The following is a 25,945-nucleotide window of genomic DNA, read 5'->3' as shown; positions in this document are numbered from 1 at the left end:
TCTATCACATACTCCATTTTTTGTCAAACCTAGCCCTTCCTAAGCCAAATATGGAGGTTCTCTCTCCTCACTCCATCCTCAACTACCCACTTCCCAAGATTTTTTTTAAGTGGAGAAAGGTGGAAGGAATAGGAGTAAAAATGTGTAGTAGTTGAAAAATATTAGTAAAATATAGGATGTTGGTATATGTAGGATGTAATATGGATGATCTGTTAGAGTGAAAAGTTATATAGAGTGAGAATCTTTTTATATGGCCATCTAAATAGGAGTATGGAGGATGAAATTTAGATGAGCTACTCGGATGGTCTTAGCCGATACGACGACGATGACGAGGCCGGCATTACGACGGCGAGTACGAGCGATCGAGTGATTGATTGATCGGTCCGCCGGCGGGCCGCGACCCTGCTGCGCATTATTGCGGAAAACGACCCTGCCCCTAACGCGTCACTCGCTCGCTCAGCCGTGTGTACTCTCCTCGCTCGCCGGCTGCACATGCTGCTGCCGCCGCCGCCGATGGCAGGTTGGGTTTGTGATTGTACTACTGATTAAGTGATTATTAGCCTCTGGGAATCTTAGGACGACGGTTGTCTACAGCGAGATTAAATGATTGGTTAAGAGACTCTCTACTCGTCAATCTCACGCCACACACGCACGCAATGGATAGTACTGGCGCCACTGCGGACGCTTATCCAACCACAACTACTCCACGTGAGGGCGTGAGGCCGACATCGTTTAGAATAGTGAAGAACATAAGGGACACGATGATGATATTAAAAAGCCGGGTTTGTTTCGTGGAGCCAGGCTTGAGCTTTGACGTCGTTGCTGTCAGAAACAACACACAGGCGGCGCCGAAAAGTGATGTGTTTTTTTCTCTTCTTTTTCTTCGGCGGCCCTTGATTTTGTTCCATTATATCCCGCCCTGAAAGTGAAGCTTTTTCTGTCTGTAGTCTGTACATTTGTAGTATATGAGAAAAGGTGAGTACAGTTGTGTTGTCTGAATCTTTTGCTCATTGCTGCACCTCTACTCTTTTCTGAATCTTTTCTTTTCTTCGTTTTGGGAAGCAAATGCATATGGGTCGTCGCGATCATGGCGTCGATCGTTATGCAGTATCTTTGTCTGTTTTTTAGCACCACATGCTTCTGGATCGAGATACTCCAACTCCCTCCATTTTTTAATAGATGACGCCGTTGACTTTTTCTCACATGTTTGACCATTCGTCTTATTCAAAATTTTATGCAAATGTAAAAGATATAAATCACACTTAAAGTACTATGAGTGATAAAACAACTCATAACAAAATAAATTATAATTACGTAAATTTTTTAAATAAGACGAATGGTCAAATATGTGAAAAAAAGTTAACGGCGTCATCTATTAAAAAACGGAGGTAGTACTTAATTAGTATGGAAGACTCTACTGTTACATGTATCTAGTTGACTGAGTATGAATCGAATCATAGTGCGAAAATCAATTTGTCATTGTTTAGGTTGCAGTGTCTGCACAGTTCAGGGTTTCAGGCTATCAATGATTCAGAAACAGATTTCTGTGACATGCCAGTGCATTGGCTAGATCGGAGACCTCAGATACTATCTGATTAGAACTAGTAGTAGTAGTAGTATTCTACTGTGAGCCAGTGAGTTAGGCTAACCGCAACATCCAATCCAAAAAAAAACAATTCATCCTGGAAAGCATGTGTCTGCTATGCTATACTATCTCATGGAAGAAAGGAACGAAACACCAACCCTTTTCTTTAAAAATACACAACTTGCAGAGCTGCTCCTTTCAATCTTTTTAGACGTCATGTATACTACCGAGTATTTCAGGTGTCTCTGTACCATTCAGAATTTCAGATACTGTGGATATGCTGGCAAAAGTTTTAAAAATACAATGAGCTTACATGGGCACTACTGAACCACAGCTGCTTAACTCAGTCTAGTAGTCTCGCACGCACACCACGTCACCTGCATTTCCCGTCCAAGCTCTTGCCTGCTAATCTATACACTAAAATTCAAACGTGCAGAAACAGAATCAATCATAGATAAAACCTTATCTGAATTGATACATTCGATCATTGGTTGATTTGCAGCAATAATGCAATTTCCATGACATGTAGTAGTAGTACTGCAGTGTGGCATGCATGTCGAGATGTTGTCGTCTCATAGGTGTCATGACTCATGACAATGAAGTGGTCGTCTTCTCAGTAACTAATGGAGAGTATTCTAGTAATTATTAGTATTGCAGGCAGGAAAATTTCCATACACGAAGTGTACACATCAGGGATCATTGTCTTCTGCTGAGAATGATTTTTGTTTTTCCTTTTTCTTCTTCCCCCGAGAGAGATCTCCAGACCTCTATTATGGCAGTTCTTGTAGAGGAATCAAAGTTTCCCTGTTGTGAGACTCTGACGTGACAATTTCACTCTTACAGTTCGGATAAAAATTCAACCTGTTTAGCTTTGTCACAGAATTGATGACACGAATTTTAATTAGGACAAGTACGAAGGTCCTGCCTTCTTGACAAGTCAACTGATTTGTGATTTGCATCCTAACTAGCAGATTTCTCGGCAAATATTCCCAGGACCACATCTCAATATCACAGAGATTTTTCTTCGGGCCATTGCACAAAATGATAAGGCTGGACAATTCTTCATGGAGCCGCACTAATGTCTTGAGAACAAATCTGACAAAAAAAAAGAGATAATATTAGAGGTACAGATTAAGGAAGAGATGCCGACATTTTCTCTGGTATGGTCGGGATGATCAGCCGGCCAGGACGTGGAAGACACTACCACTAGCTGTGCGGAGATTACAAGAACTAATTAACCAGTAGGCGAAAAAAGACACTAGAAAACCGTGGTCTCAATGATTACCTCTTCTGATAGTCTGACATCACAGACGGAAATGGTTCTGAATATTCGATCATTCAGTGTTGCAAGAGTTAACCTGCAGCAGCACACATCTGAGTTTTTCAGCAATTCACGGCATGTTGCAGTGCTCAGGTCTATACTTGTGAGATCATTCAGTAGTGTTTGTGTTCCATTGCCAATCTGATCCTATTCAGTTTCAACCATAAATCTTGAGTTTATGTACGCTGGAAGGAGCATACGCGTTGTTACAGTTCTGATTGCTGAATGTTCAGTTTTTTTTTTTTTTCAAGAATCTGTGTGAGCCTTCATGGTTATAAAGGGCATCAGCAATCAATGGGATTGTGTACAGTACTGCTAATGTAGTAGCAGTGTTTATTGCCAAAGCAGGTAATAAGCGTGAGCCTCTTATCAGTTAAAGTAACTAGCAGAAAGACCACGTAATGTGACTATGTGAGTATGCAAGAGATGGGAAAATAAGGTGGGATCCATCTTCAACCAACCTATCAAAAGTCTTGGTGTGATTAAAAAAGTGAAATGAAACCCGTCATAACATATTTTATTTTCTTGCTACCAACAATAAGATTATAAGACTGTAAACTGTTAGTAAATATTTGCTGCTCTCATAATATTTGTTACCTGGTAACAAGTAGTATATATCTAGTGCTTACTACTTACTTTAACACTATATTGTGAATGTCCTAAATGGGAAGCAATGCCAGAGAAAAATATTGGATCATCCAAGTTCACGCGACATTCCTGACTGTGTTCAGGCAAAGGCATTAGGCATCCACAACCAACTCACGCATTTCATATGTGAGAAATGCACAGGAAAACTACACATTAGCACGCATACAAATCCACTCACATTCAACCGGTGAGTTATCTTTGAACAACATGCGCAAAAAGAGAAGGCACGTATCCTCGAGGTACAAAAAAACCACCTTCGAAGTTGAAATATAAACTCTATACAATCTGCTTTAGGTAGCACTGTTCATGTACTAGAAGAACACAACAAGTGCCAAAAACTTTTTTCTTCTCATTTGTAAAGAACACATAGGTGCAACTCATGAACATCACAACTACAACACGATTTTGGCATTAGGATGATCAACATTACTCTATCAAACCCACGAACAGATGATGATTACAGTAAAACATCATGGAAAAAGCACAGCAAGAATCCATTGGTGCCAAAAAACTGCATGTTCTTCTTCTCCTAATTTAATCAACCGATTACTCCACTGTTCTTGCTTCCTCATCAGTCCTTCCAGAAGAGGAACCGCGCCTTCACGCGGCACGACTTGGACACCACCTTGGCGTCGGCGGCGAGCCTGTCCACGACCACCGCGCACCGCACCCTCACCGGCACGGCCCACGTCCTCACGCCGCCGACCTGCAGGCGCACGGGCACCTTGACGTCCACGTCGAACGGCACCGACCGGAGCCGCCCCGCCGCCGCGATGTCGCCGAGCAGGCGCTCCGAGAACCGTATCCCCAACCCCTTCGCCGTCGCCACCAGCACCGTCACGTTACGGGGGCCCTGGTAGAACGCCGGCCACGCGCCGTCGGCGAGCCTCACGCCGCCGTACGACACGGCGACGTGGCTCCCGCCGCCCTCGTAGTGCACGCCGATCTTGCCGTTCGGGTTGTCCGCGCGCACGGTGGCGTCGAACTCCGGCGAGAACGCGACGGGGGCAGGGGCAGCGGTGGAGGAGGCGTTGCCGAGGATGCCGCCGAGGCCGGACACGGCGAGGGACAGGAGCGTGTAGTCCGGCTGCCTGGGCTTGAACACGAGGTAGACGACGGCGGCGGAGGCCGCGAGCGCGGCGGCGAGGAGGACGAGCGCGAGGAGGAGCCACGAGCAGACGCGGGCGCAGGAGCAGCGGGCGCGGCGCCTGGCGCGGCGGGTGTAGTGCTGGAAGAGGCGCGCGTTCTCCGGCGGCGGGACGCGGAACACCTTGTCCTTGGGCATCTGCACCACGTACGTGCCGGGCTGCGGCGCCGGCAGCAGCTGCTGGTACCGCCGCGCGTCGGCGGGCGGCGGCGGCGCCGCCGTCGGCGGGAGGGGCTTCTCGAAGTGGAAGCTGTAGGGCGGGCTGGAGGAGGGGTCGGAGGAGGCGGCGGACTGGTTCATCTCGCCGGAGAAGTCGGAGCTGCTCGCCGCCGCCGCCGGGTGGACGCGGCCGTGCGGCACCATCGGCTGCTCCTCGAGGCGGGCGTCCGAATCAATCTGCGCGTTATATGCATGCATGCATAAGCTCAATTAGTCATAAATTAAATTTTGTTAAAAAAATACTAAAGTGATCGATTCATATCGAACGGTGTCGATGCGATGAGTGTCAGTGCAAATCAAATTTAGGCCGTTGATGTAATACTGTACCAGTACCATTTAGGAATATCAACGAAGAGTTTTCACCTAAAAAATCTAAACCAGAACTATTGATTTAATTTAAAGCTCTCCTTTTTTTTTAAAAAAAAAAAGCAAACTGTCTATGTTCTTTCCACCAATAAAACGCAGCAATATAAGAGTATTGAATTTTGCGAAGGCCGAATCTGTGAATTATGTGCATTTCTGTATAGTTGTACTTCCAGATTGACCATTTCAGTTCCTGCAGTTTTTTTGCTCAAAATGACTGTTGATGCAAGCCATCGATCGACTGCAAATTAAGGCCATGCATATATACAGTGTGCAAGCAAAACACTCTCTATGCTCTAGCTCTGGACAAAAACCTTTACCCAACATTCCAAAAACACGAGCTTTGATCAAGAGAAACCAATATATACATATGCAGTACATAACCACATTCCCAAAGTTCAAAAAACGGCGCCAAATCAGATCAGAAAAATCAGAAGCGGGTAGAGACCAAAAAAAACGAAAAAAAATTAAAGCCAAACCTTTCACAGCTTGCTGGACGAGACCGCTCGTCGTTCTCTCCTCGATAGATCTCGATGTGTTCCGGAATTTCTTCAGGATTGTGATTGCGAAGAGAGGAAGGAGGAGACGGCGGACGTGCGAGGTGGTCAGGACAGACGCCGGAGAGAGAGAGAGAGGCGGTAGAGTTTGGAGGCGGAGGGGATTATATAGGAGACGCGGAGGTGGGGCCCTGCACGCGGATCTCGCGGGGTCGCTGGCAGGTGGGGCCCGCCTCGGGCGTGCGGGTGCGTCGCTTCCCGGGGAAGGAAACGGGGGTTGGAAGTTGGAACCGTGTGCGGGAGACGGGGTTTATGGAAAAAAAACCCTGTCGTCTGGTTGTCACTGTGGGAAAGGAGTAAAACGAAATCGATCTGCAAACGCGGGCGAAGCGTGTCCAGATCACAGCAGTAGAGAGTTGAGTAGAATACACGGTGGCAAAACGAGAAAACCATTAAAATAATTAATTGAGTTTTATTTATTACTATAACTTAACAAATTTGATTTATTTGATATCGTAGAATAACTTTTATATAGAAAGGTTTGGCATAATACATACTCCATCCGTCCCAAAATAAGTGCAGTTTTACATTATTCATTTTCAACAATTGACCGTTCATCTAATTTAAATTTTTTTATGATTAGTATTTTTATTGTTATTATTATGGATGATAAAACATGAATAGTACTTTGTGTGACTATTTTTTTTTAGTTTTCTCTTAAAAATTTTTAAATATGACAGACAGTCAAACGTTGGACGCGGATATCCACGGCTGCACTTATTTTGGGACGGAGGTAGTATATTTTAGGCAAATTTTGCTACAGGACACTCCTTATATGTGGTTTTAGCCCTAAGACACTGCCCAAACTCACTTTAAGGGGAAAACACTCCATAAACGTGGTAATTTGCTAGTGGACACTGCGCCGATTAAAATAATAATTTCCGATTGAAGAGGAGAGAGAAATCGCGTGAAATGTCAAAAATGCCCTTGGGTCCACATGTCAGCTCTATCTCCCATCTCTCTTCTCCTCTTCCTGCCCACATGTCGCTCCCCGCCAGTCGCCGACCGTGCACGCGCAGACAGCGACGGAGGCAACAGCGAGCAGCAGCAGCACCCCGGCCCTCCGGCGGCCCATCAGCTGCAGCGCGCGGTGGAGCAGCTGCAGTCGCTCCTTCTCCCTGCCGCCTCGCCACCCTCACCCCCTGCCCCCACCCTTCCTCCCGCCGCCGGCCGACGCGAGCAAGTCATAGCTCCCACACCGCATCCCCAGCGCCGACGCCGAGCCACTCATCACCACCGCCGCCGTCTTTCTCTCATCCCAATCGCCGAATCATGACACCACCGCCGACGACGATGGTGACGAGTTCGAGGAGGAAGAGGACGCGCGTAGCTCCTCCCCCGCCCGCCACCACCCGCGCCCGTCACATCCAGCTCATCTCCGTCGGCTGCCGCCCGTCTTCGCCGGTGGCACGGAGCGGGGCGGTGGCTGGCGCAACACGCAGGCCGCCGAGTAGGTGATTCGCGGATCCGGCGCCGCGGAGCGGGCAGTGGCAGACGACGACAACGATGATGGTGACGAGTTCGAGGAGGAGGAGGACGCGTGCAGCTCCTCCCCTGCCGCTGCCCGCCGCTCGTGCGCAGCTCCTCCCCCTGCGCGGGCACGGCCGGCAGCCCGCGGAGAGTGACATGTGGGCAAGAAGAGGAGAAGAGAGATAGAAGATAGAGCTGACATGTGGGCCCAAGGGCATTTTTGACATTTCACGCGATTTCTCTCTCCTCTTCAACCAGAAATTATTATTTTAATCGGCGCGGTGTCCACTGGCAAATTACCACGTTTATGGAGTGTTTTCCCCAAAAGTGAGTTTGGGCAGTATCCTAAAGCTAAAACCACATATAAGGAGTGTCCTGTAGCAAAATTTCCCTATATTTTATCATTTTGAAAAACATGTACTAATAGAAACCGACATAGAAACTATGGCCAAAGGCCTGTTTAGTTGGTGAAATAAAAATTTTTAGTTATCACATCGGACGTTTGACCGGATGTCGGAAGGGGTTTTCGGACAGGAATGAAAAAACTAATTTCATAACTCGCCTGAAAACTGCGAGACGAATCTTTTGAGCCTAATTAATCTGTCGTTAGCACATGTAGGTTATTGTAGCACTTATAGCTAATCATGGACTAATTAGGCTCAAAAGATTCGTCTTACGATTTACATACAAACTGTGCAATTAGTTTTTCTTTTTATCTATATTTAATGCTCCATGCATATGTCCAAAGATTCGATGTGATGTTTTTGGGAAAAGTTTTTTGGGTAAATAAACTTACCAACCCAATGACTAGGATGATGTTCATAGCATTAAATAAGCTGCCAGCTATAATTAAAAATGATGTGGCAAGTGAATAAATGAGGAAAGAGAAGAAAACCATGTCTTGCATGAGACATGGTTTCTACACAATATTCAAGATATCATGTGAGATAAGTAACATTAAATTTAAGTATAGAATATTGGTATTTGCATTTTAGAAGAGTATTGTCCAGTACTAGTTTCTTGAGGCCATCCCCAACCTAGAAACTATCTATTAGTTTCCATACTTGACATGTCATATAGACACCATGTGTAGAAACTATGTTTTCAATGGATGGTGTCTTCAAATTAAGTTCTCATCCAATCCCCTCTCTTCTCTCTCCTTTTATCCACCTATCCCCTTAATTTTATTCTTGGTTCTTGTGTAGAAATGGTTTCTTGCATGAAAAATGGTTTCTTCATCTTTTTACCTCTCTCATCATTAACTCTTTTGCCATATAGGATTTTTGCTTATGTGTCAATGTATTTAATGCTATGGAAAATAGATGACATGGAGGGTTGAAAATGGCCTGATGATGTGGAGTTTATGGAAACTAATTCTAGTGTCTTGGATTGGGAATGGGCTAAACAGCCCGTAAATTAGAAACCGGTGCCTATGAACTGTGAGATCTTCAGTACTGCATGATCCCAGTACATTGGCCAGCTGAATTTGCGTACTACTACTGTCAATCTGCCGTAGTATTGGTTTTTAACTGCGACGAACTTGCCAAATCAGCCAATCAGTATTTGTTGCGAGTTTGTGAATTGTTAGTTTGTGACTCATGACGGCGGCAGCTGTTGCACAGCTCAGAAACGCGTCCAGTGGCACGAACAATACATACCGTCAGATCGGTAGTACTACGGGTTATTAAGCTGGCTGACGCCTTGGAGCCTGGAACATCGACCAGCTGTGTTGCATGGACCAGCCGCGCAGTCAAAGCCTCAAAGGCTTCTGATTGAACCAAATATGTAAAACGAGGAGGCGCTCGTACGATGGTGGCCAAGTAATGCGTGCCCACGACCACGCTGCCGGCCGCGAAGAAGACGAGTCGACGACGTGACATCGCCTCCTCTTTCGTACTCTGAGGTTCAGACATGGACCGGTACATTCTGTGTAGGCAATTGCCTGAAGTCTGAACAATTCTGCTTAAGAAAGAAAATGAATTAGTGCCTAAAGACCAACCAACGGTTGCCACACAATTTCTTTCACATCACAATTCACAAGCAGAAGTGCAGGACACCCTCAACTTCTGCTTGATAAAACAAGTCTTCGTTTAATTTCAACAGCGAGTAATGCAGACAACAGGCAGAACGAATGCTGTAAAAATATGACAAAACTGTGATGTTTTGACCTTCTATTCACAGTAGCAAAACCAGCTGCCCAAGTGCAGAACGAGTGCTGTAAAAATATGACAAAACTGTGATGTTTCTATCTTCTATTCGCAGTAGCAAAACCAGCTGCCCAAGTACACATATTAAAAGCAAACATTTTTTGTCTCTATTTCCAACTGCACCAGCTCTCTTTTACATTAAAAGATCAGTTTCATCAGATAGTAGAAGAAATCTACATTACATCATAGAATCGATTGTTCTATCTGCTTGTAACCACACCATACCGCCAGGGAAAAAACACCTCTTGCTACTACAGCCAAATGATAGGAAAACTAAGGAGAAAAAAATAAATTCAATACCAAACCATCAAAACCTCAAACAGGAGAAAAAAAAATGCATCCACAAATCTACAGCAAAACTTTGTATTTTGCGGAATGGAAGTATAGACCAAAGACCCCTGGAACTAAAAGGGTGCTTCATCGGTTGAACCCACGGTTAACCTCTTCGTGTTTAAATGAAGAAAGATTTGCGCTCATTTGGTAACATCTCCTCCGATGAAATTCTTTCTTTCCTTCCTAGCAATTCTGTGACATCACTCAGTGCTGTTCACTTTCATCACTTGCTTCACAAGTATTCTCGCAATCCACTGCCTGGGCAGCACTCTTGGTACCGCCATCAGAGAGCTTCTTGAACACTGCGTCTATGTCATCAATTGTTTTCACCTCAATAGTGTCCATGCTGCTTGTAGTCCCAATCGGTTCAGGCTCTTTACCATCTTCAACTGTATTATCCCTATCTTCAATGTGTGTTCCTTCCGGAAGCTCATCGTGCGTGGTGAATGTTACAGTATCACCACATCCGTTCTTGCCTTCGTTTTGTTCGAAGGAACTATTCGCAGCAGCACTTGACTGCTTCTTCAAAGCAGCATATATGTCGTCGACGGATTTTGCATCAATGACATCCATGCTGCTTGTAGTCCCCATTGGTTCAGGCTCTTTACCATCTCCAACTGTGTTACCTTCAATATGTGTTCCTTCTGGAAGCTCATCATGCATGGTGAATTTTACAGTACCACCGCATCCATTCTTGTCTTCGTTTTCTTCGAAGGAACTGTTCATAGCAGCAGTTGTGTGCTCCTTCAAAGCAGCATATATGTCGTCGACGGATTTTTCATCAATGACATCCAATTGTTCAGAACTCTCTATGGATTCTGGGTCAATATCAACACCAGAAACCTGTGGGGTTTCATTGTCCACGGTGGACTCAACAACGCCATTGCTTGCTTGTTTAAAGGCCGTCTCTATATCCTCCAGAGAATTGGCATCAAGAACGACCATGTTTGTATCAGTTTTAGTTAACTCAGACTCATTACCAACATCCACTTTACTTGGTCCAACTACCAAGTTTGCTTCTATTGGTGCATTGACAAAAGATGCTTCTGTCTCATCAAATAGTGGCTTCATCTCTGTGTTAGTTTCTTCAAAAGGACTTGCTCCAAGAATCCGTCGCCTCGGATTGTAGACAGTCTGCTCAGGGTCATCATAAGATGCTCCTAATGACCAACCAAATTCAGGACCGGTGCCATTTAGGTCATCAACCAATGGAGAATTCTCCTCATGTTCGAGCATACTGGAATATTTCATATTTGAAAATATGTTACTTGAAATCTGAGGGCTAATCAAGGAGCTCTCTGCAACACCATTGGAAGTGTTATTATCAATATGGGAGTCAACATCAGGCATCTGCTGGTCCGATCTTGTTGCTTCTACCCGGAAATCTCCTACCGCATCCAGTTCTGATAGGAAACTTTCATCAATTACATTGTCCTCCATGGGCTCAGGATAGATTTTATCAGCATCATCATCAGAATCAAGTGGATATCCTGCAGCTGTTTCTTCCTTCAAATCAATCATATCCACCTTGTTGGTTTCAGAAGCGATGGAAATGAATGGATTTGATACCTCTTTATTCTCAACTAATCGAGATTGGATGGAATCACTTGCTTGAAGGCATAACGGAACAACTTCAGAACTCGGGCTTACATCACATCCAACTTCAAAGTGCTCCTCAATTACATGAAACCCAGTCAAGGCAGCATCTGAATGGGTAAATATTACTGCTTCATGCTTTTCTTGCACATTGAAGTTCTCGACAACCCTCTCTTCAGGGATAGGGTGCAAGTCCCTAGATATTACTGGCAGTGATTCATTACAAAATTCAGATGGGAACTCCATGGACCCATGACCCAAGTTATCTGAAGGCATTTCATTGTTTGAATAGGATATGGAATCAACATTTCCATTATTTTCAGATGGATTTCTTGCGCCTAGAACAATTGTCTTTGAACTTGATGCAACTTCAGTATTAAGAAACTCCTGAAGGTTCTCTGGTCCTGAATCATGCTCTGCAATTGGCTTGGGGGATGAAACCCAGTCCGAGAATTCAACTGACATGTTATGGGAAGAGTTAACACCAAGGCTGCTTTCACCTGCACAAGAAGGTAGTTTTTAGATAATTGAAGAGAACTCCTGACTCTACATCATGAGATGGACATAGCCATGCCATTATTAAAATGTTTCAGCATAAAGCTGAAATTACAAAATAACATCACATAGCTGAAGAAATATGATTCAAATAAAGCTGTCAAGTACATATTCAGTTGTTTAACTGTGAGGTCAGATTTTCTTACCATTTCCATCTTCCCAGCTAAGCAGGTCAGCTACTGGATGAAGTGTCTTGGAGTTCCCAACTGAACTGAGCAGGTAATCATCTTCAGGACCCTTTCCTTTTGTTGAGGAAAGATATGCTTCTCTTTCCTGTGATCTTTCAAAGACGAAGTGTTGTAGAGCAATCTCACGATCATCAATGTCACTGTTGTCTAATTCAACATCCACGGAGTTGATGCCATCCGAGCATTCACTTCCAACATCCGCAAGGTCGCTATCCTGTCTCTGCAGAGCTGGAGACCCATGCTCCTTGGGCAAATCTTTTTCATCGAGGTCCTTGTGGTCCTCCTGATCGGCAACTGAAGAGGCCAAATCAGATTCAGTAACAGAACTCAATTTAGACTCACTTTTATCACTAAACTGTCTTTGGAAATTACTTAAGCTCCCTTCCACTGTCTCGGGGACAAAATATGGCTTGAATCTAGAAAATCTCTCCGGGGTAGCATCTGTCCTTCCAATGTTGAAGCTATCGTGCCTTCGGAAGAACATGTCACGATGAGAAGCTTTCACTAATTCTCCAGGATTTACATTATTATCTGCAGAAACATCACCATCATTGGACTGATCAAGAGGAAGATCGAATGGGTTTTTCCTTGTATGCAGAACTGAGGGTGCTGAGCCAGGAATTGCCGCTTCTTCTGAATCATAAGGAAGATCAAACGGATTCCTCCTTGGAACTGAAATATGTGGTACTTGTACATGGAAGCGAGACAAGTCGTCAACACCCCTCCCACCATCATTATTATCAATACCTATCAAGTCATTGTCGATTTCAAACCTTATGTTCTTCCTGGATCTTCGTCTGGCCATCAAAAGCTCCAACCTGCGGTTTCTTTCCATCTCAGAATATCCAAGATCCATCAGATTTTTTTCATCATCTGCTGTCCAAATAAATGCAGCTTCCTTTCCTTGTTCTTTATTCTTTTCCTCACCATTCTCTTTAGCATCATTATTGTCAGTTTCATCATTACTATCATCATCAGTTTGATGATCCTGTGAGGAAACATGTGAATCAGTGTCCGAATCATCCTTTGGAATTGTATCAGGACGAGTAGAGCTTGCACCCAAGAGCGGGTCAATCTCATCAAGAATAGGTGCAATGTCAGTCATGGAAGCATCAGGAGAAGAACTCTCAGCCTGATCAGAGTCAAAACCAGATGAACCATCATCACTACCAACTCCGTCCTCACTACCAACTCTTGCCCATGGTGAACCAAGAGAGGAATCGAGTAGATTGTCCTCAAAACCCTTGCTAGTATTAATCCTAAGTTCATCAAGTGTTTTACTCTGATGCGTGGAAATGGCACAAGCTGATTTGCTAGTTCCAGCTTCCCCTTCCGTTGGTTTCTCTTCAGAAATATCTCTCACTCTGCTAGCTGTTGAATCTGTAAATACTGTTTCTTGATTCAAATTTTCCTCCAATTCACCACGTCCGTTAACATTCTTACTGGTCGAAAAAATGCCAAAGGGTGCCTCTTTCTTATCCAGACCACTCCGAACACCTTCAAAGAAGTTAGTGTGCCCATCAGCCTTATCCTTAATGGACAACGAACCTTTGGAGTTGATGTCCTGATTAGAGCTCAAGTCGTTTCCAACTCTAGAACCTTGATGAAAATTGACCATAGAGGGAAATGGCGTTAACGCTGCAGGTATTTCATGCCGATCAAATCTATCGTATTCATGCTCAACCCTTCTCAGAAGGGGGACATTATCTTCCAGCTCAATATGCTCACTAGCCCTCTCTCTAATAAAAACCGTCTGTTTAGTTTCCCTCTCTTTGAAGCCTGTTGTATTTTCCCTCAATTCAGGCGCTGGTAATCTCTGGCTCGCTTCAAAGTGAAAATCACTGGAAGGATTTCCAACCTTTAAGGATGAAATCTCTGGAGTGATCTTGTTATCTTCATCAGCCTCAGGCAGGTTTGTTTCCCCATAACTCAGTAGGATTCCAAGAAGAAGAGTAGTACATATAATTACAGGAGAAGAAGAAAGTAGGAAAGCAAATAACCCTGGTGAAGATCTATACAATAAATAGAGCAAAACACCCAATGTCAAAAGGATTGGATGTTCAGAAACACATCTATAGCCATCTTTAATGGAGGACTTCAAAACTTTCTTCAAACATCGTGCAACTTGTTTTGTATCAAGGGCCATGGCATGCACTCTTTCAGCCTCCAGCACAAACCTAGAATAAGAAAATCACAAGCAAGATTAGTTACAGTAAGAAAGGTGACATAATTTGATTAATTTATACATATAAAGAATTTTGAGAACCTTTGTTAAGTAAATCTAACCATCCTAATTACACAAATTTTTAGGCATCTGAACTAATGCAGATAGTTCTAGTACAACTACAACGGATCAGGCAAATCCAATTGCGCGACTTCACGACATACTAACCGCACAAACAGATCCATTAGAGAACTATAATTGCATTAGGTTAGGAGTGTCTTAGCATAAGAATACTATGCAAGGCAAGTCAATAACCAATTATTTGTTCATCAATTCAATTAGCTGAGAACTTCTCAAGGCACAAAAGAATCCAGCCCTCGCCCACACCAAAATCCATTCCTAAAGCCTCCGATTCGAACCCCCATAAGCTGATAAACTACTCCAATATCAGAGTAGGGGCAAAATCTGATCCCAGCAAAACCATCTAGCAAGAACACCCACAACACCACCACTACCACCACCTTTACTGCCGATCAAGCAAGGGGCAGGCAGATCTTCCCCCAGTTCGACCAATTGATCGGGAAAAGCAACAAAATTCAACGCATCCCAGAAGTGGCAACTCGATCCCATCCGCTACAGCTACAGAGCCTCTCGGTTCACTACGACGGCATCGCAAAACAACATACCTTCGCCGTCAGGCAGCAGCACCAGCACCAGCAAGCGAGATCGGGGAAAGCTCCAAGGAGCAGAAGAAACAAAACCGCCGAAAATCTTGGCTGATCAGGCGAGGAGGAGGAGAAAAAGAAAGGCAGAGCAAGAAGGCCTCGCCTCGCCTCGTCCCCCACGGGGTCAAATCAGTGTCGTATGCAGTGGAATGGTGGTAGTAGTAGTAGTAGTAGTAGTAGTTGTACAGGTTTGGGCTGCCGCCACTTTCGGCGGCGGTGGAAAGGAGGAGGAGGCGGCTTGGTTTGGTTTGCTGCGGTGGCTGGCTGGGGGCGGTGGGCGGCGATGGCGATGGCGATCGCGGAGAGGAGAGGAGAGGAAAGCGGCGGCGGCGGAAAGCGGAAGAAGCTGCCGGCTTTTTCAGCCTTTCGCTGGCATATGGCAACAGTTGTCCTCCTCCCGCGTCTGACCGTGGTGGTGGTGGGCGGCGGCTGACAGGTGGGCCCAGCGGTGTGCTTGGGGCGGTGGGTCCCGGGGCTTCGCGGGAGCCGGGGAGGGTAACGACAGCGGTGAGAATGGTGGGCTGGCATGTTGTCAGGCTGCTCCTCCGGGGTGTCCGAGGGGGTCGCCGGCACGCCGTGATTGCTGCCTGCGTCTTTGCTTCCCACGTCCAGATTACCGCGATTATTACTGCTCTCTCCATCCGATAATATAAGAAATTAAATTTATTTAGATTTATTATACTATAATATATTATATTCATCTAAAATCTCCTATATTATAATATAGAGGAGTAGTATTATTACTGCATGTAGTCTCACCATTCATCCAAAATCTCCTATATTATAAGATGGAGGAGGAGTATTATTACTGTACGTGGTCTCACCGTGAGAATTTTTTACTGCCGCGACGGAGAGTCATATTGTTGATCATTACTAGGGTCATGTTCTCTTCTCTAACAAGAGTTGAATAAATATTAAAATTTTTGTGACACGTTTTTCAAACTGTTAAACGACGCGTTTCCTGTGAAAGCTTGAAAGTATTTTTCAAGTTTGTAATAATTAAAACTCAATCAATTATATGTTAATACCATCTTATTTTATGTAAAAAAAAATTAATTTTTATCCTTACGTACAGAAGAACAGAACACCACCTAGTACTCCCTCCGCCTTCAAAAAAAAAACGGACGACCTATCTCTGTACTAGTTTCATGCGTTAATTGCTGCAGTAGTTCCCCTTGAACTTTGTTGACGATAAATTTATGAGTTTTCAAAAAAAAAAGTTTACCTGTTGCAGTATCACAACTCCTATCTCTGTATGGCCTGACACCTGGCCGATCCTTGCGTCATCGCTGCCGCTGGTGACACTGTTCAAGCGTTCATGGACGACCCAACATCCATAATTCCAGATCCAGCGAGCAGCGTAAAGCACCCAACCACTACTACCACATCTTCTTCTGCACGCTGTGAGTGTGTGTGTGTATGTGTGTGTCAGCTGCGTGTGCTAGCTGGTTGAGGGTCCATCTCCATGCAATGCAACCGCAGAGAGAAGAAATAAAGGTAATCCAATCTAAAACCTCTCGATCGATCGCCGGCCGAACCGAACCGTGCGTGCGTGATGCGTCGACGTCGTGCGCGTCGTGGCTTTGGCCTCCCCATGGCGAAGTCATGGCATGCACGCACATCGCGTGAGTTGCTATCTTCTCGGTGGTCACGCGTCGCACGCATACATGTGTGCTGATATAACTAGTATACATATACTTCTGCTCTCTGTTTTTTTTTCTCCCTGCTTTGAGCCAGAAAAGCAGCTTGTATCTTGCTCCTTTCATTCTAAACTAAACAAATCTAATATAAAATGTGACACATTTATTTGAGATTCGTAGTATTAAAATATATCACATCTCATATTATTTTTATCTACTTTGGGATGAAGAAAGTGTATAGAATAGAACTGTATGCTGATGGTTCCTTCAAAATGCAATAATTTTACAGGATTATTCTAAGAATCAATGCAATTTCTCAAAATAAAAATAAAATTCTCCGTTCCTTTGTTTCAAAGGAGGTCTGAGAGAAGAAACCATTTTTTGACAAATTGCAAGTTGGCAGGGAGAGAAGTCGAAAACTATCAGTAGCTATAAAAGGATTGGATGTGATGTTTGAGAAAAGGATCAAGTACTTCCTGTGAAATGATAATAATAACAATAAGTACCAGAATGCCACCCTCTGAAAAAAAAAAGTACCAGAATGCCACAGCTCTGAATGTTCAACACATCTGCGGTACAGAGAGAGAGAAAAAGAAAGGAAACTGGTATTATGAAACAAAAAGAACAAAAACAGCACAAGAACACCAAAGGAAATTAGGTATATCGTTTTGCGAATTGTGTAACGTCGCAACTTCTTGATCATGTCATACATGATAGCTTGTGTTGGGTTCCAACTATGAAACCATATGTCAGCTCTAATCATTCATCTCCGAGGCTTATGGCCCCTTTTCTCTTCAGCCACCACAGCTAAAGCAAGCAGATTCCAAAAGCCAAAACTGGAGGGCACAGCATTGCTGCTTTCCATGGACAATCCTAAATATGATAATGCATCAGTGCACTGCAAAGTATGTTTATCTCCAAAACAGCTATGGCTTTGAGTACCAGGTTTGCAGGCTGCAGAAAAAGAAAATGTGACAGGGTGTGTAGTAGTAACAAATTGCTATTGATTGGCAAGTGGTAAATGCTCAACAAGATAGTACACCACAAATGCAATAATTGGTCTTACATTGTTCAAACAAACATGACGAATTTCCAACAGAATTCGGGCAATAGAGATGACAAAAAGGGTTCTCTAATACAAAAAAGAAAACAATAATTAACCGGCTTATCTCCACGCACTACTTTATTGGACAAAAGGGCTAGTCGCATAAGAGAACATCTGATAGTGCCTGCATGCCATCAAGGACTCTGTCAGCAATGCAGAATTACAACCGACGAGATCTTCCTCAAGTTATGATCCAAACAATGAGCAAGAACGATACCAAGAATCTGCTTTAGCGTCTGGCAAATACCAAATACAGAATTCATTTGAATTCTGACATTTCACAGGCGTGTGGCATGTTGCTCCACGAGGAAGAATTGAACATGATACCGTCGCCAAGAACAGGTCTGCAATCGATACTCAAGTCATTGCCCAGAAGCATTGCTATGGCATTGTTGAAAACTGATGGATCAGCTGTATTCCCAGAAAACAATGCATCTGGCCTGAAGTTTTCAGGATGAGGTGAAGTGTCCCCAGGTTCATATTTAGGCCCCATTACTTGCTCTCCAGATCCCATTGAAGTGCTTTGTGCTGCAAAACAGTACATCATAAATAACCGAATAATCACATCAAAGAGGGATGAGGAATTTCAGAGTCCAACCTGGGGAAACTTTGGAGAGCTGAAAGATGTCAGGCGATGCAGCGCTAACAGGAGGGGTGGATTCAGTGAATGAATTGCCACTGAAAGGAGCACAGTCATTGAGGAATGGACCAGGATGTTGTTCTTCCCAGTATTCCTGACACATGTCAAACTCTGGGCTAAGAACCGTAGTATTACATGGCGTACCGACAGAAGAACTAGAACTTATCACAGATGTCTGTTGGTTCTTCCCGGATCTTAGGGTCTGAGCTTCATGAATCAACTCTTCCAAAAGGCCACTATTCCTTGGTGACGCGCACTCTGATTTCACTGAAGGGGTTGCTGCTGGAGACTGCAGGTAGGGATCAACTAACTCAGTAGGCTGCAACGCAGGAGCTACAGTGTACTTGAGCCAGCTGTTTGGATCAGATTCAGTATCTTGGAGTGAAGGGAGCTCCATCTTCAAAGGACCACTTGTGGGCCTAGAAGCAGAGAAATTGCCATTTAAAAAGGCATGGCTGCCATTAAGTGCACCCCCGAAAGGTGCAATAATCTTGCTGGTAGAGTTGGCTTCATGGAGATAGTCAAAACCCACAGCCTGCTTGAGCTTCTCAGAGTCATTTGAGAATTGATCCACCGAGGAAATCACACCGTTGATGGTATCGCTCAATCCAGGAAGCACACCATCAGACTGTTTTAGCATCCCTGTCTGGTTTACCTGATCCATGAAGCTACAGCTTTTTGATGCAAAGCTCTGGCCAAGGAGATTGCTTATAGAAACGGCTGAAAGATGTGGTGCATAAGGTAAAGCCTCTGAATTAGCAATGAAATTGTCACAGGTAAAATCTGGTAGGTAAAGACCATTTGCATTCAGAAGATCGTTTGACAAATTCTCGCCACAGTCAAAATCACTGGAGCACTGCTGATCTTCATTTGAGGATTGATTGCATACGCTGGTAGGATAGATGGGTAGGCCAGCTCGCTGGCATCTCTTTATTCGAGTATTCCAGTAATTCTTTATTTCATTATCAGTGCGCCCTGGCAACTGAGAAGATGTGCTCAATGTAAGTAAAGAGGAAAAAATACAGAAAATATGTGCAAAGAGTTCAGGATAAATGATAAGCTTACTCTAAAGACTTAGATACACAGAATACATATGAAATAATTCGGCAGACAACAGCCTAATTTTCACTCACATCATTACGTGGACAAGTTTGATCAGTTCAAGAAATCATAGAAACTCAGTAAGTTCACACTATTATGACAAAAAATTAATTCGATTCTGTGAATCATGAAAGTTAACAAGATTGAAAGGCCTTAGATGGTTACTCTAAGCTTGCGAAGAATAATAGCACTACTTGGTCAGACTGAAATAGATATCAATTATGTTACCTTGTGAATTGCAACTATGCTGTTTAGAGTCCTAGACAACGGACAATTTAGCTAGGCTGGTTCCCAACCCCTTCTAACACAGTGAACAATCCAAAATGAACAGATTTAAGGCAAACAACTGCACCAAACAATTTTCAACCTTCGACGTAGCACAACTTGCTCTCAGTAACAACAAAGCTGGTGATGAACACTATTTGTATTCTTTGCTACTCACATGAAGAATACCTAAGCCCATCTTCCCATATGATCATGACCGCATCCATGCAGGAGTAAAACCGACAAAGATGAACTTGAGAAGATAAAGCTACAGAAGAATCATGTAAAAGTGAACGGTATGCTTAGATCTAAGCTTAGAACCTTAAGAATTGTAAATCAATTTTGGAAATTGAAAGCAGTAGGGCTTCATGCAGGTTGCTACTGTACTACATGAGAGTCCTTTTAAAAATCACCAAACCTAATTTCTAAACCAAAAGCTTGATAACTTTCTGCCTTGCACTAGAAAAATATAAGTTAATGTTTCAGAGCATACAAGTAACACCAAGGAAAATAATGTTTAATACAATTCTAATCCGTGAAACAAAATACTTCACTTGATAAAAACCCATAAAAGTATCCTTCAAGAAAGGCAATCAACCAATCACTACAAACGAATTCTACAACTTGGAACTAAAATTAAAATGATCTAATAGCACACCAATTCTCCCTGGAAACATCAAGCTAGGTGGTGGATGAAGAACTGCGCATATCATCAGATTAGGCAAAAGATCAAGTAAACCTATAATAAGCTTTTAACTGACCATGACTCAGGGGAAATCTTTAGGAGTAAGAACAGCAATCTCTCAACTGCTTAGTATGAGCAAATACGTACAGCAAATGGGATCAAACACCGCGCGGGGGGGGGGGGGGGGGGGGGGGGGGGGGACGGGACTTACATGAGCGGCCATCCGAGCCCACTTGTTCCCCATCTTGGAGTGGAGCTGGATGATGAGCCTCTCCTCCTCGGCGGTGAAGGCCCCCTTCTTGAGGTTGGGCCTCAGGTGGTTCGCCCACCGGAGGCGGCAGCTCTTGCCGCACCGGAACAGCCCGGTGTTCTTCTGCACCGCGTTCCAGTTCCCCTCGCCGTGCTTCTTCACGTAGTCCACCAGGATGGCGTCCTCCGCCGACGTCCATGGCCCCTTCTTCAGCGGGGGCCCGCCGCCGCGGTGCGGCGACCCCCCGCTGCTGCCGTCGTCGGCCACCGGCGAGTCCATCTGCTCCTGATGGATCATCTCGCAGTCGCTCTCGCTCTTCACCCGATACATGGCGTCTCAACTACACCGGAAAATTTGGAAGCTTTAGATTAGATTACTACTGCTACTACTTGAATTATGACAGGTAAAAATTTAAAAAAGAAGAAGAAGAAGAAGAAATCGATCACATAGTACCCATGAAAAAAAAATTATGGCATGGTTAGTGACACAGACAAGTTACACCAAAAGATGATAAAAGACAAACCAATTAGACATGACTACATGAGTGATTGAAAAAAGCAGGTTTTGTACATATGCAATGACGAGAAGCCGAGTGATACTGATGGATCAGAACCTCTTGATTCCCAAATTCGGCAGAGGGGAACATCGAAACAGTGAAGTATAGAACCCAATCAAAGATTAAACCGAACCTGCTCAGCTCAAGAGCTCCAAGCACAACAGCTCACCAAAGACGATTTTTAAGTGCAAGAAACGAGAGAAAAGGTGGTGTCTTCCCCCATAATTCACAGATCAACCAAAACAAGCAGCGCGAACACCACTCCTGAGGTGACGAGAACCGAGAATTCAATCCCCACGGAACAAAACCAGCCAAAGAAAGAACAAAAAAAAAAAAAAACCAGAATTCCACCACTCCCCACCCCACCCAGATCATCCCCTCTCCACCCCAAAAAAAAAAAGAGCCAGAATTCCGCAAGAACAGGAGCTAACCTGGCCGAACCCCGCAGCCGGGGGGCTCAAAATTGGGGCTGAATTGGAACCGAGCGGAGCTCCAATTGCCCCCTCCTTTGCTCCTCCCAGCTCGTCAGTAGATTGGACTCGCAGGGGGAGCGACCTTGCGGACGAGCAAGAGAGGGATCTCGCCCACCCAGGCGAGACGCCGCCACCGCTTAAGCCCACCGGAGTGTGCGGAGAATTTTCAGCAAGAGAGAGAGATCAGAGAGAGTTTTGAGGACTGGATGAAGAGGAGGAGCTGAGCAAGAGAGTGGGGCGAGTCTGCAGGATGGGGGGAGTCTCTCTCGCGAGGGGCGAGATTATAAAGCTGAAAGGTACAGCAACGCTATTGGGCAGGGCCGCATGGGCACCCCATTTTTCCTCTCCCTCTCTCTCTCTCTCTGGGGTTGAATTTGTTTTTATTTCCTCTTTTTTATTTAGTTGCTAGCATGATTATATTTTTGTCCCATGTATTTATTAATTATTCATTTCTCGAGACAACAAACGTGTGTTCTGGGAATTCTGAAAATTCACATTTTTTTTCACGTACTAGTAGCACATGTTAGGCTGTGTTTGGTGTCGAGGGTTGAAAACCATTTTATCACTCGTAAAACAAAGTGATTAATTAGCGAAGATTATTTAGTTATTAGCCAAAAATTAGATTAATATAATTTTTTAAGAAACTTTTCTGCATAAACTTTAAAGAAAATCTGTTTAGTGGTTTAGAAAATATACACGTGAAAAAAAGAGAAAGTATAAGTTGAAAAATTAGAAAGTATAAGTTAGAAAATGAGAATATTGAAAACTCCCTTAGTCGGTCACAAAATAATGCATAAACACAAGAGGAAATCAAACTGTCACTTGTGAAGTGATATTTCCAAGTTCCGAACGAGATCAGGAGGAATTTAAGAAAAAAAACAACTTAAAAACAAACGACTACTCTGTTTTTCTATTATTAAGACGATACCACTTGAGCTACTAATGCCTCCACTTATACACTAGTGCTTCTATTAGCGTATACTCCCTCCGTTTCCTCCGTTTCGAAATATTTGACACCGTTGACTTTTTAGCACATGTTTGATCGTTCGTCTTATTAAAAAATTTAAGTAATTATTAATTCTTTTCCTATTATTTGATTCATTGTTAAATATATTTCTATGTAGGCATATAATTTTTCATATTTCACAAAAGTTTCTGAATAAGACGAACAACATGTGCTAACAAGTCAACGGTGTTAAATATTTCGAAACGGAGGGAGTATAAGTCAGCTAGGAGATGGACGAAATGATGATGAATATACCGCTTGATGAAAGTCGAGACACCTCTCGATCTCTCCTCATTCTACACACACAGAGAGAGGAAAAACTAGGTCCAATTTGCCCAAAGCGAAGGGCAACCTTTATGCTAAAAATCCAGAGAATTTTCCACACCTGGTAATCTCATGCGCTCCTCGCTTACCGCTTATATCTCCGCACCGATTCTGCGCACCTTCTACGTACCTACGCTTTCCCCTTCGTACTACTCTGATGAGTGTCTCTGCCCTCCCAATTCAAGCCATCATTTCTAAACGACATATTTACAAATGAAAAATAATTTATCAATAAAATTTTTATATACATGTTTTTAGCGATCTAAAAACAAAGATTAGAAAATAAACTTTGATAGAAAAACATTAAAATCAATCCTAAATTTATAGGTGAAAATTTAAATTTTGGCAGATAGACCCATGTCAGGGCATGAACTGATCTGATCATCAGCTTGAGATCAAGCCAACCCCGGCCCGGCCACGGATCAGGAGCGGAGCAACCGAGCAATCCGTGGTAAAAGTAGCCGGATCTACGAGGAAAATACTCCGTAGAAGTAGCCGCATATTTGTCCGGTTGCTTCCGCATGCTCGCGTAGTCGCGTACTCCGCGCCCGGGGCGGCATCGCGTGCGGTGCGCCCCGGTTTTTTGATCGGCTAAAACACGCAACGACGCGCGCGAAGCCCTCGTGACGAGGCGAGAAACGCACAGTGGGTCGCGCGCGCGCGCGCGCGCGCGGCCGCTTGCTGGTTCGGGACGACGGGTTTGCACGTGGTGGTGGACGGGTGATCGTCCCCGTGCGCCTCGGCCTCCCGCTACGAGAGGAAACTGCACATGCGTTGCTCGGTCGCTACGCCTGCCGAATCACACTAACGCGCAGTTCCAAAGGATTCAAACTTCAGTCCTTTTCCATTACATTAATCTATCATACACACACAATTTTTCAGTCACATCTTCTTCAATTTCAACTAAAATCCAAACTTTACGCTGAACTAAACATAGCCTTTTAGCCTGCTAAAGACAATTTTGGTGGTGTCCGATGGGTTTACTATAATTCTGCACAAACAAACGGAGTCAACTATAATATATACTCCCTTCATCCTAAAAAAACAAATCTTTTCACGAATATAGCATTTCCTAATACATTTAATTTAGACATATTTTTATCAAATTCACTATAGTATTAAAAAATATTATACTCGTGCATTGGTTTTTTTTATTTTTTTTACGAAGGGACTACCAAGAGAGTCTGCAGAAGAGGGCACTGAAAGTCTGAAATGACACTGCTTCTCAGGCTGCAAGGCTACAACTTCATATCCTTTCGGCCAAAAGAATGCAATTCCAAGTGCGTGGGGGGTAGGATATCAGATTTCTGCTGTTCCTCTACCCTAAACTCCATAGGTTAATTGCTCCGAACACTTTTCTAGTGCACGCACGGATGGCTTGTTTTTCTCTTATAATTGTTGTTTGATTTTAGTGCCATACGTTCTCTAAGCACTTTTACCGATCTACTAGTACTATATAATTCCTACTGGATGTAAGTGCCTGCTTTTTTACATACGTAAGTACTGGACGTCTGGATGTAAGTGCTGCTTTTTACATATATGTGCGTATGAAGTTGGTACTAAGATCAAGGCTAATAATACAGCCGACCAGTCTCTTAGCCTACCTATATACTCCCTCCATTCCATAATATAAGGCACAACCACTTTTCTTAAATGTTTCATAATATAAGGCATACATGCAAACATGCAATTAACTATGACATCTTCTCCATTAAATTATTACTTTTTTAAATCCTCCACTCACATGTTATCTAATCCTATTGGATGCATGTATTATATTTATTAGGATGATCCAAACTACAAGATGATAATAACTATTTCTTGGTCTTTTGGGTTAAGGGTGGTTATGCCTTATATTTTGGAATGGAGAGAGTAAGAACACCCACAATGGTAAAGTAAGGTGCTCTCTATAAAACATGTACACCTCAGCAATAGACTAGATTAATAGTAAAACACCTCAATAGTATGTCTACATGGATATCTATAGCTCTCTAATACATTGCCTCGTTTTTCTCATTAGACTATCTCCAGGTTAGTAGATAGCTTTGCTCTCTCTCTTCATTTAATCTCTTCCAAGTAGGAAAATATGCTGACATGGATCTCTTGTAGAGAGTATATAGATAACTATTGCGGGTGTCCTAATAGTTAGCTCTTTACCATTAATATATGGCACACTTGTCTTTCTCACAGAGTTTTTTAGTTCTTATGTCCAAGCTGGTTATAAGTTTATAGTCCGCTTCTCCCCTTTTCTCTTCTCTACCTCAGTATTTAGCTGGTTTATAGTCTACTGTTATGCATGCTCTAATAAAGAACTCGTCTTTGAGCCTCTAAAAAGATGGGTATAGTATCCCAGCCACCTAGACCACCTAAAAGGAAGGAATTGGTCTTTGGGAAAAGTTGCAGCACTAGTTCCCTAAAAAAGGAAAAGAAAAGGTTACAGTAATAACTGTAATTGTAAATCATCGCAGCTCATCGCAAAGAACGATACAGTACTATAGCGTGTGTGAAAAGTCCTTGCAAATGGAATTGAAGTACAGCAGCAACGCCGACGTACGAGGCCATCAGAATCAGATCAGTGCTCACTCCAAAGAGATGAACATTAACTCTGCGTCCGTGTGTCAATATGTCATGTGTGTACAACATGCTTATCCTTGTGGACCTCGCGCGAGTACTACTGTGGTTGGTTAATTTGCGTCGACTTACCGCTGGCCTCAACGAGGACTACGGGTACACGTACGCCGTCCATTCTGAAGTGCAACAGTAGGATTTCATACAGATCTTGTCAGAGCTTAATATGATGCCAAAACTTCTTTTGGTACCAAG

At 43.7% G+C, this 25,945-nt stretch overlaps 3 protein-coding genes across 4 annotated transcripts; all 3 read right to left on the bottom strand.

The window, feature by feature from the left end:
* Positions 1-3,823: 3,823 nt before the first annotated feature.
* On the bottom strand, positions 3,824-6,020 carry LOC127759914 (NDR1/HIN1-like protein 13). The gene is made up of 2 exons (XM_052284128.1): positions 5,763-6,020; positions 3,824-5,097 (listed from the first exon to the last, which is right to left on the bottom strand). The coding sequence occupies exon 2, from the start codon at positions 5,062-5,064 to the stop codon at positions 4,126-4,128; it is 939 nt and encodes a 312-aa protein (XP_052140088.1). The 5' UTR covers positions 5,065-5,097; positions 5,763-6,020; the 3' UTR covers positions 3,824-4,125.
* A 3,581-nt stretch (positions 6,021-9,601) lies between these two features.
* Positions 9,602-15,435, bottom strand: LOC127777787 (uncharacterized). The gene is made up of 3 exons (XM_052304406.1): positions 15,040-15,435; positions 12,148-14,366; positions 9,602-11,946 (listed from the first exon to the last, which is right to left on the bottom strand). The coding sequence occupies exons 2-3, from the start codon at positions 14,333-14,335 to the stop codon at positions 10,055-10,057; spliced, it is 4,080 nt and encodes a 1,359-aa protein (XP_052160366.1). The 5' UTR covers positions 14,336-14,366; positions 15,040-15,435; the 3' UTR covers positions 9,602-10,054.
* Positions 15,436-17,702: 2,267 nt separating this feature from the next.
* LOC127760037 (transcription factor GAMYB) lies at positions 17,703-22,060 on the bottom strand. 2 transcript variants are annotated; one of them, XM_052284247.1, is made up of 5 exons: positions 21,751-22,060; positions 20,725-21,103; positions 18,422-19,445; positions 18,041-18,351; positions 17,703-17,947 (listed from the first exon to the last, which is right to left on the bottom strand). In XM_052284247.1, exons 2-4 carry the CDS (start codon positions 21,091-21,093, stop codon positions 18,083-18,085), a joined length of 1,662 nt encoding a protein of 553 aa, XP_052140207.1. In that variant the 5' UTR covers positions 21,094-21,103; positions 21,751-22,060; the 3' UTR covers positions 17,703-17,947; positions 18,041-18,082. The 2 variants fall into 2 exon arrangements, with proteins under 2 accessions (XP_052140207.1, XP_052140206.1); XM_052284246.1 differs by having other exon boundaries at positions 17,703-18,351.
* Between the last annotated feature and the right edge of the window lie 3,885 nt (positions 22,061-25,945).

Source organism: Oryza glaberrima, chromosome 1 (genome assembly GCF_000147395.1).
Source record: "Oryza glaberrima chromosome 1, OglaRS2, whole genome shotgun sequence".
Classification (NCBI taxonomy): domain Eukaryota; kingdom Viridiplantae; phylum Streptophyta; class Magnoliopsida; order Poales; family Poaceae; genus Oryza; species Oryza glaberrima.
The sequence above is the reverse complement of the archived record's forward strand: the minus strand, read 5'-3'. Positions and strand labels throughout refer to the sequence as shown.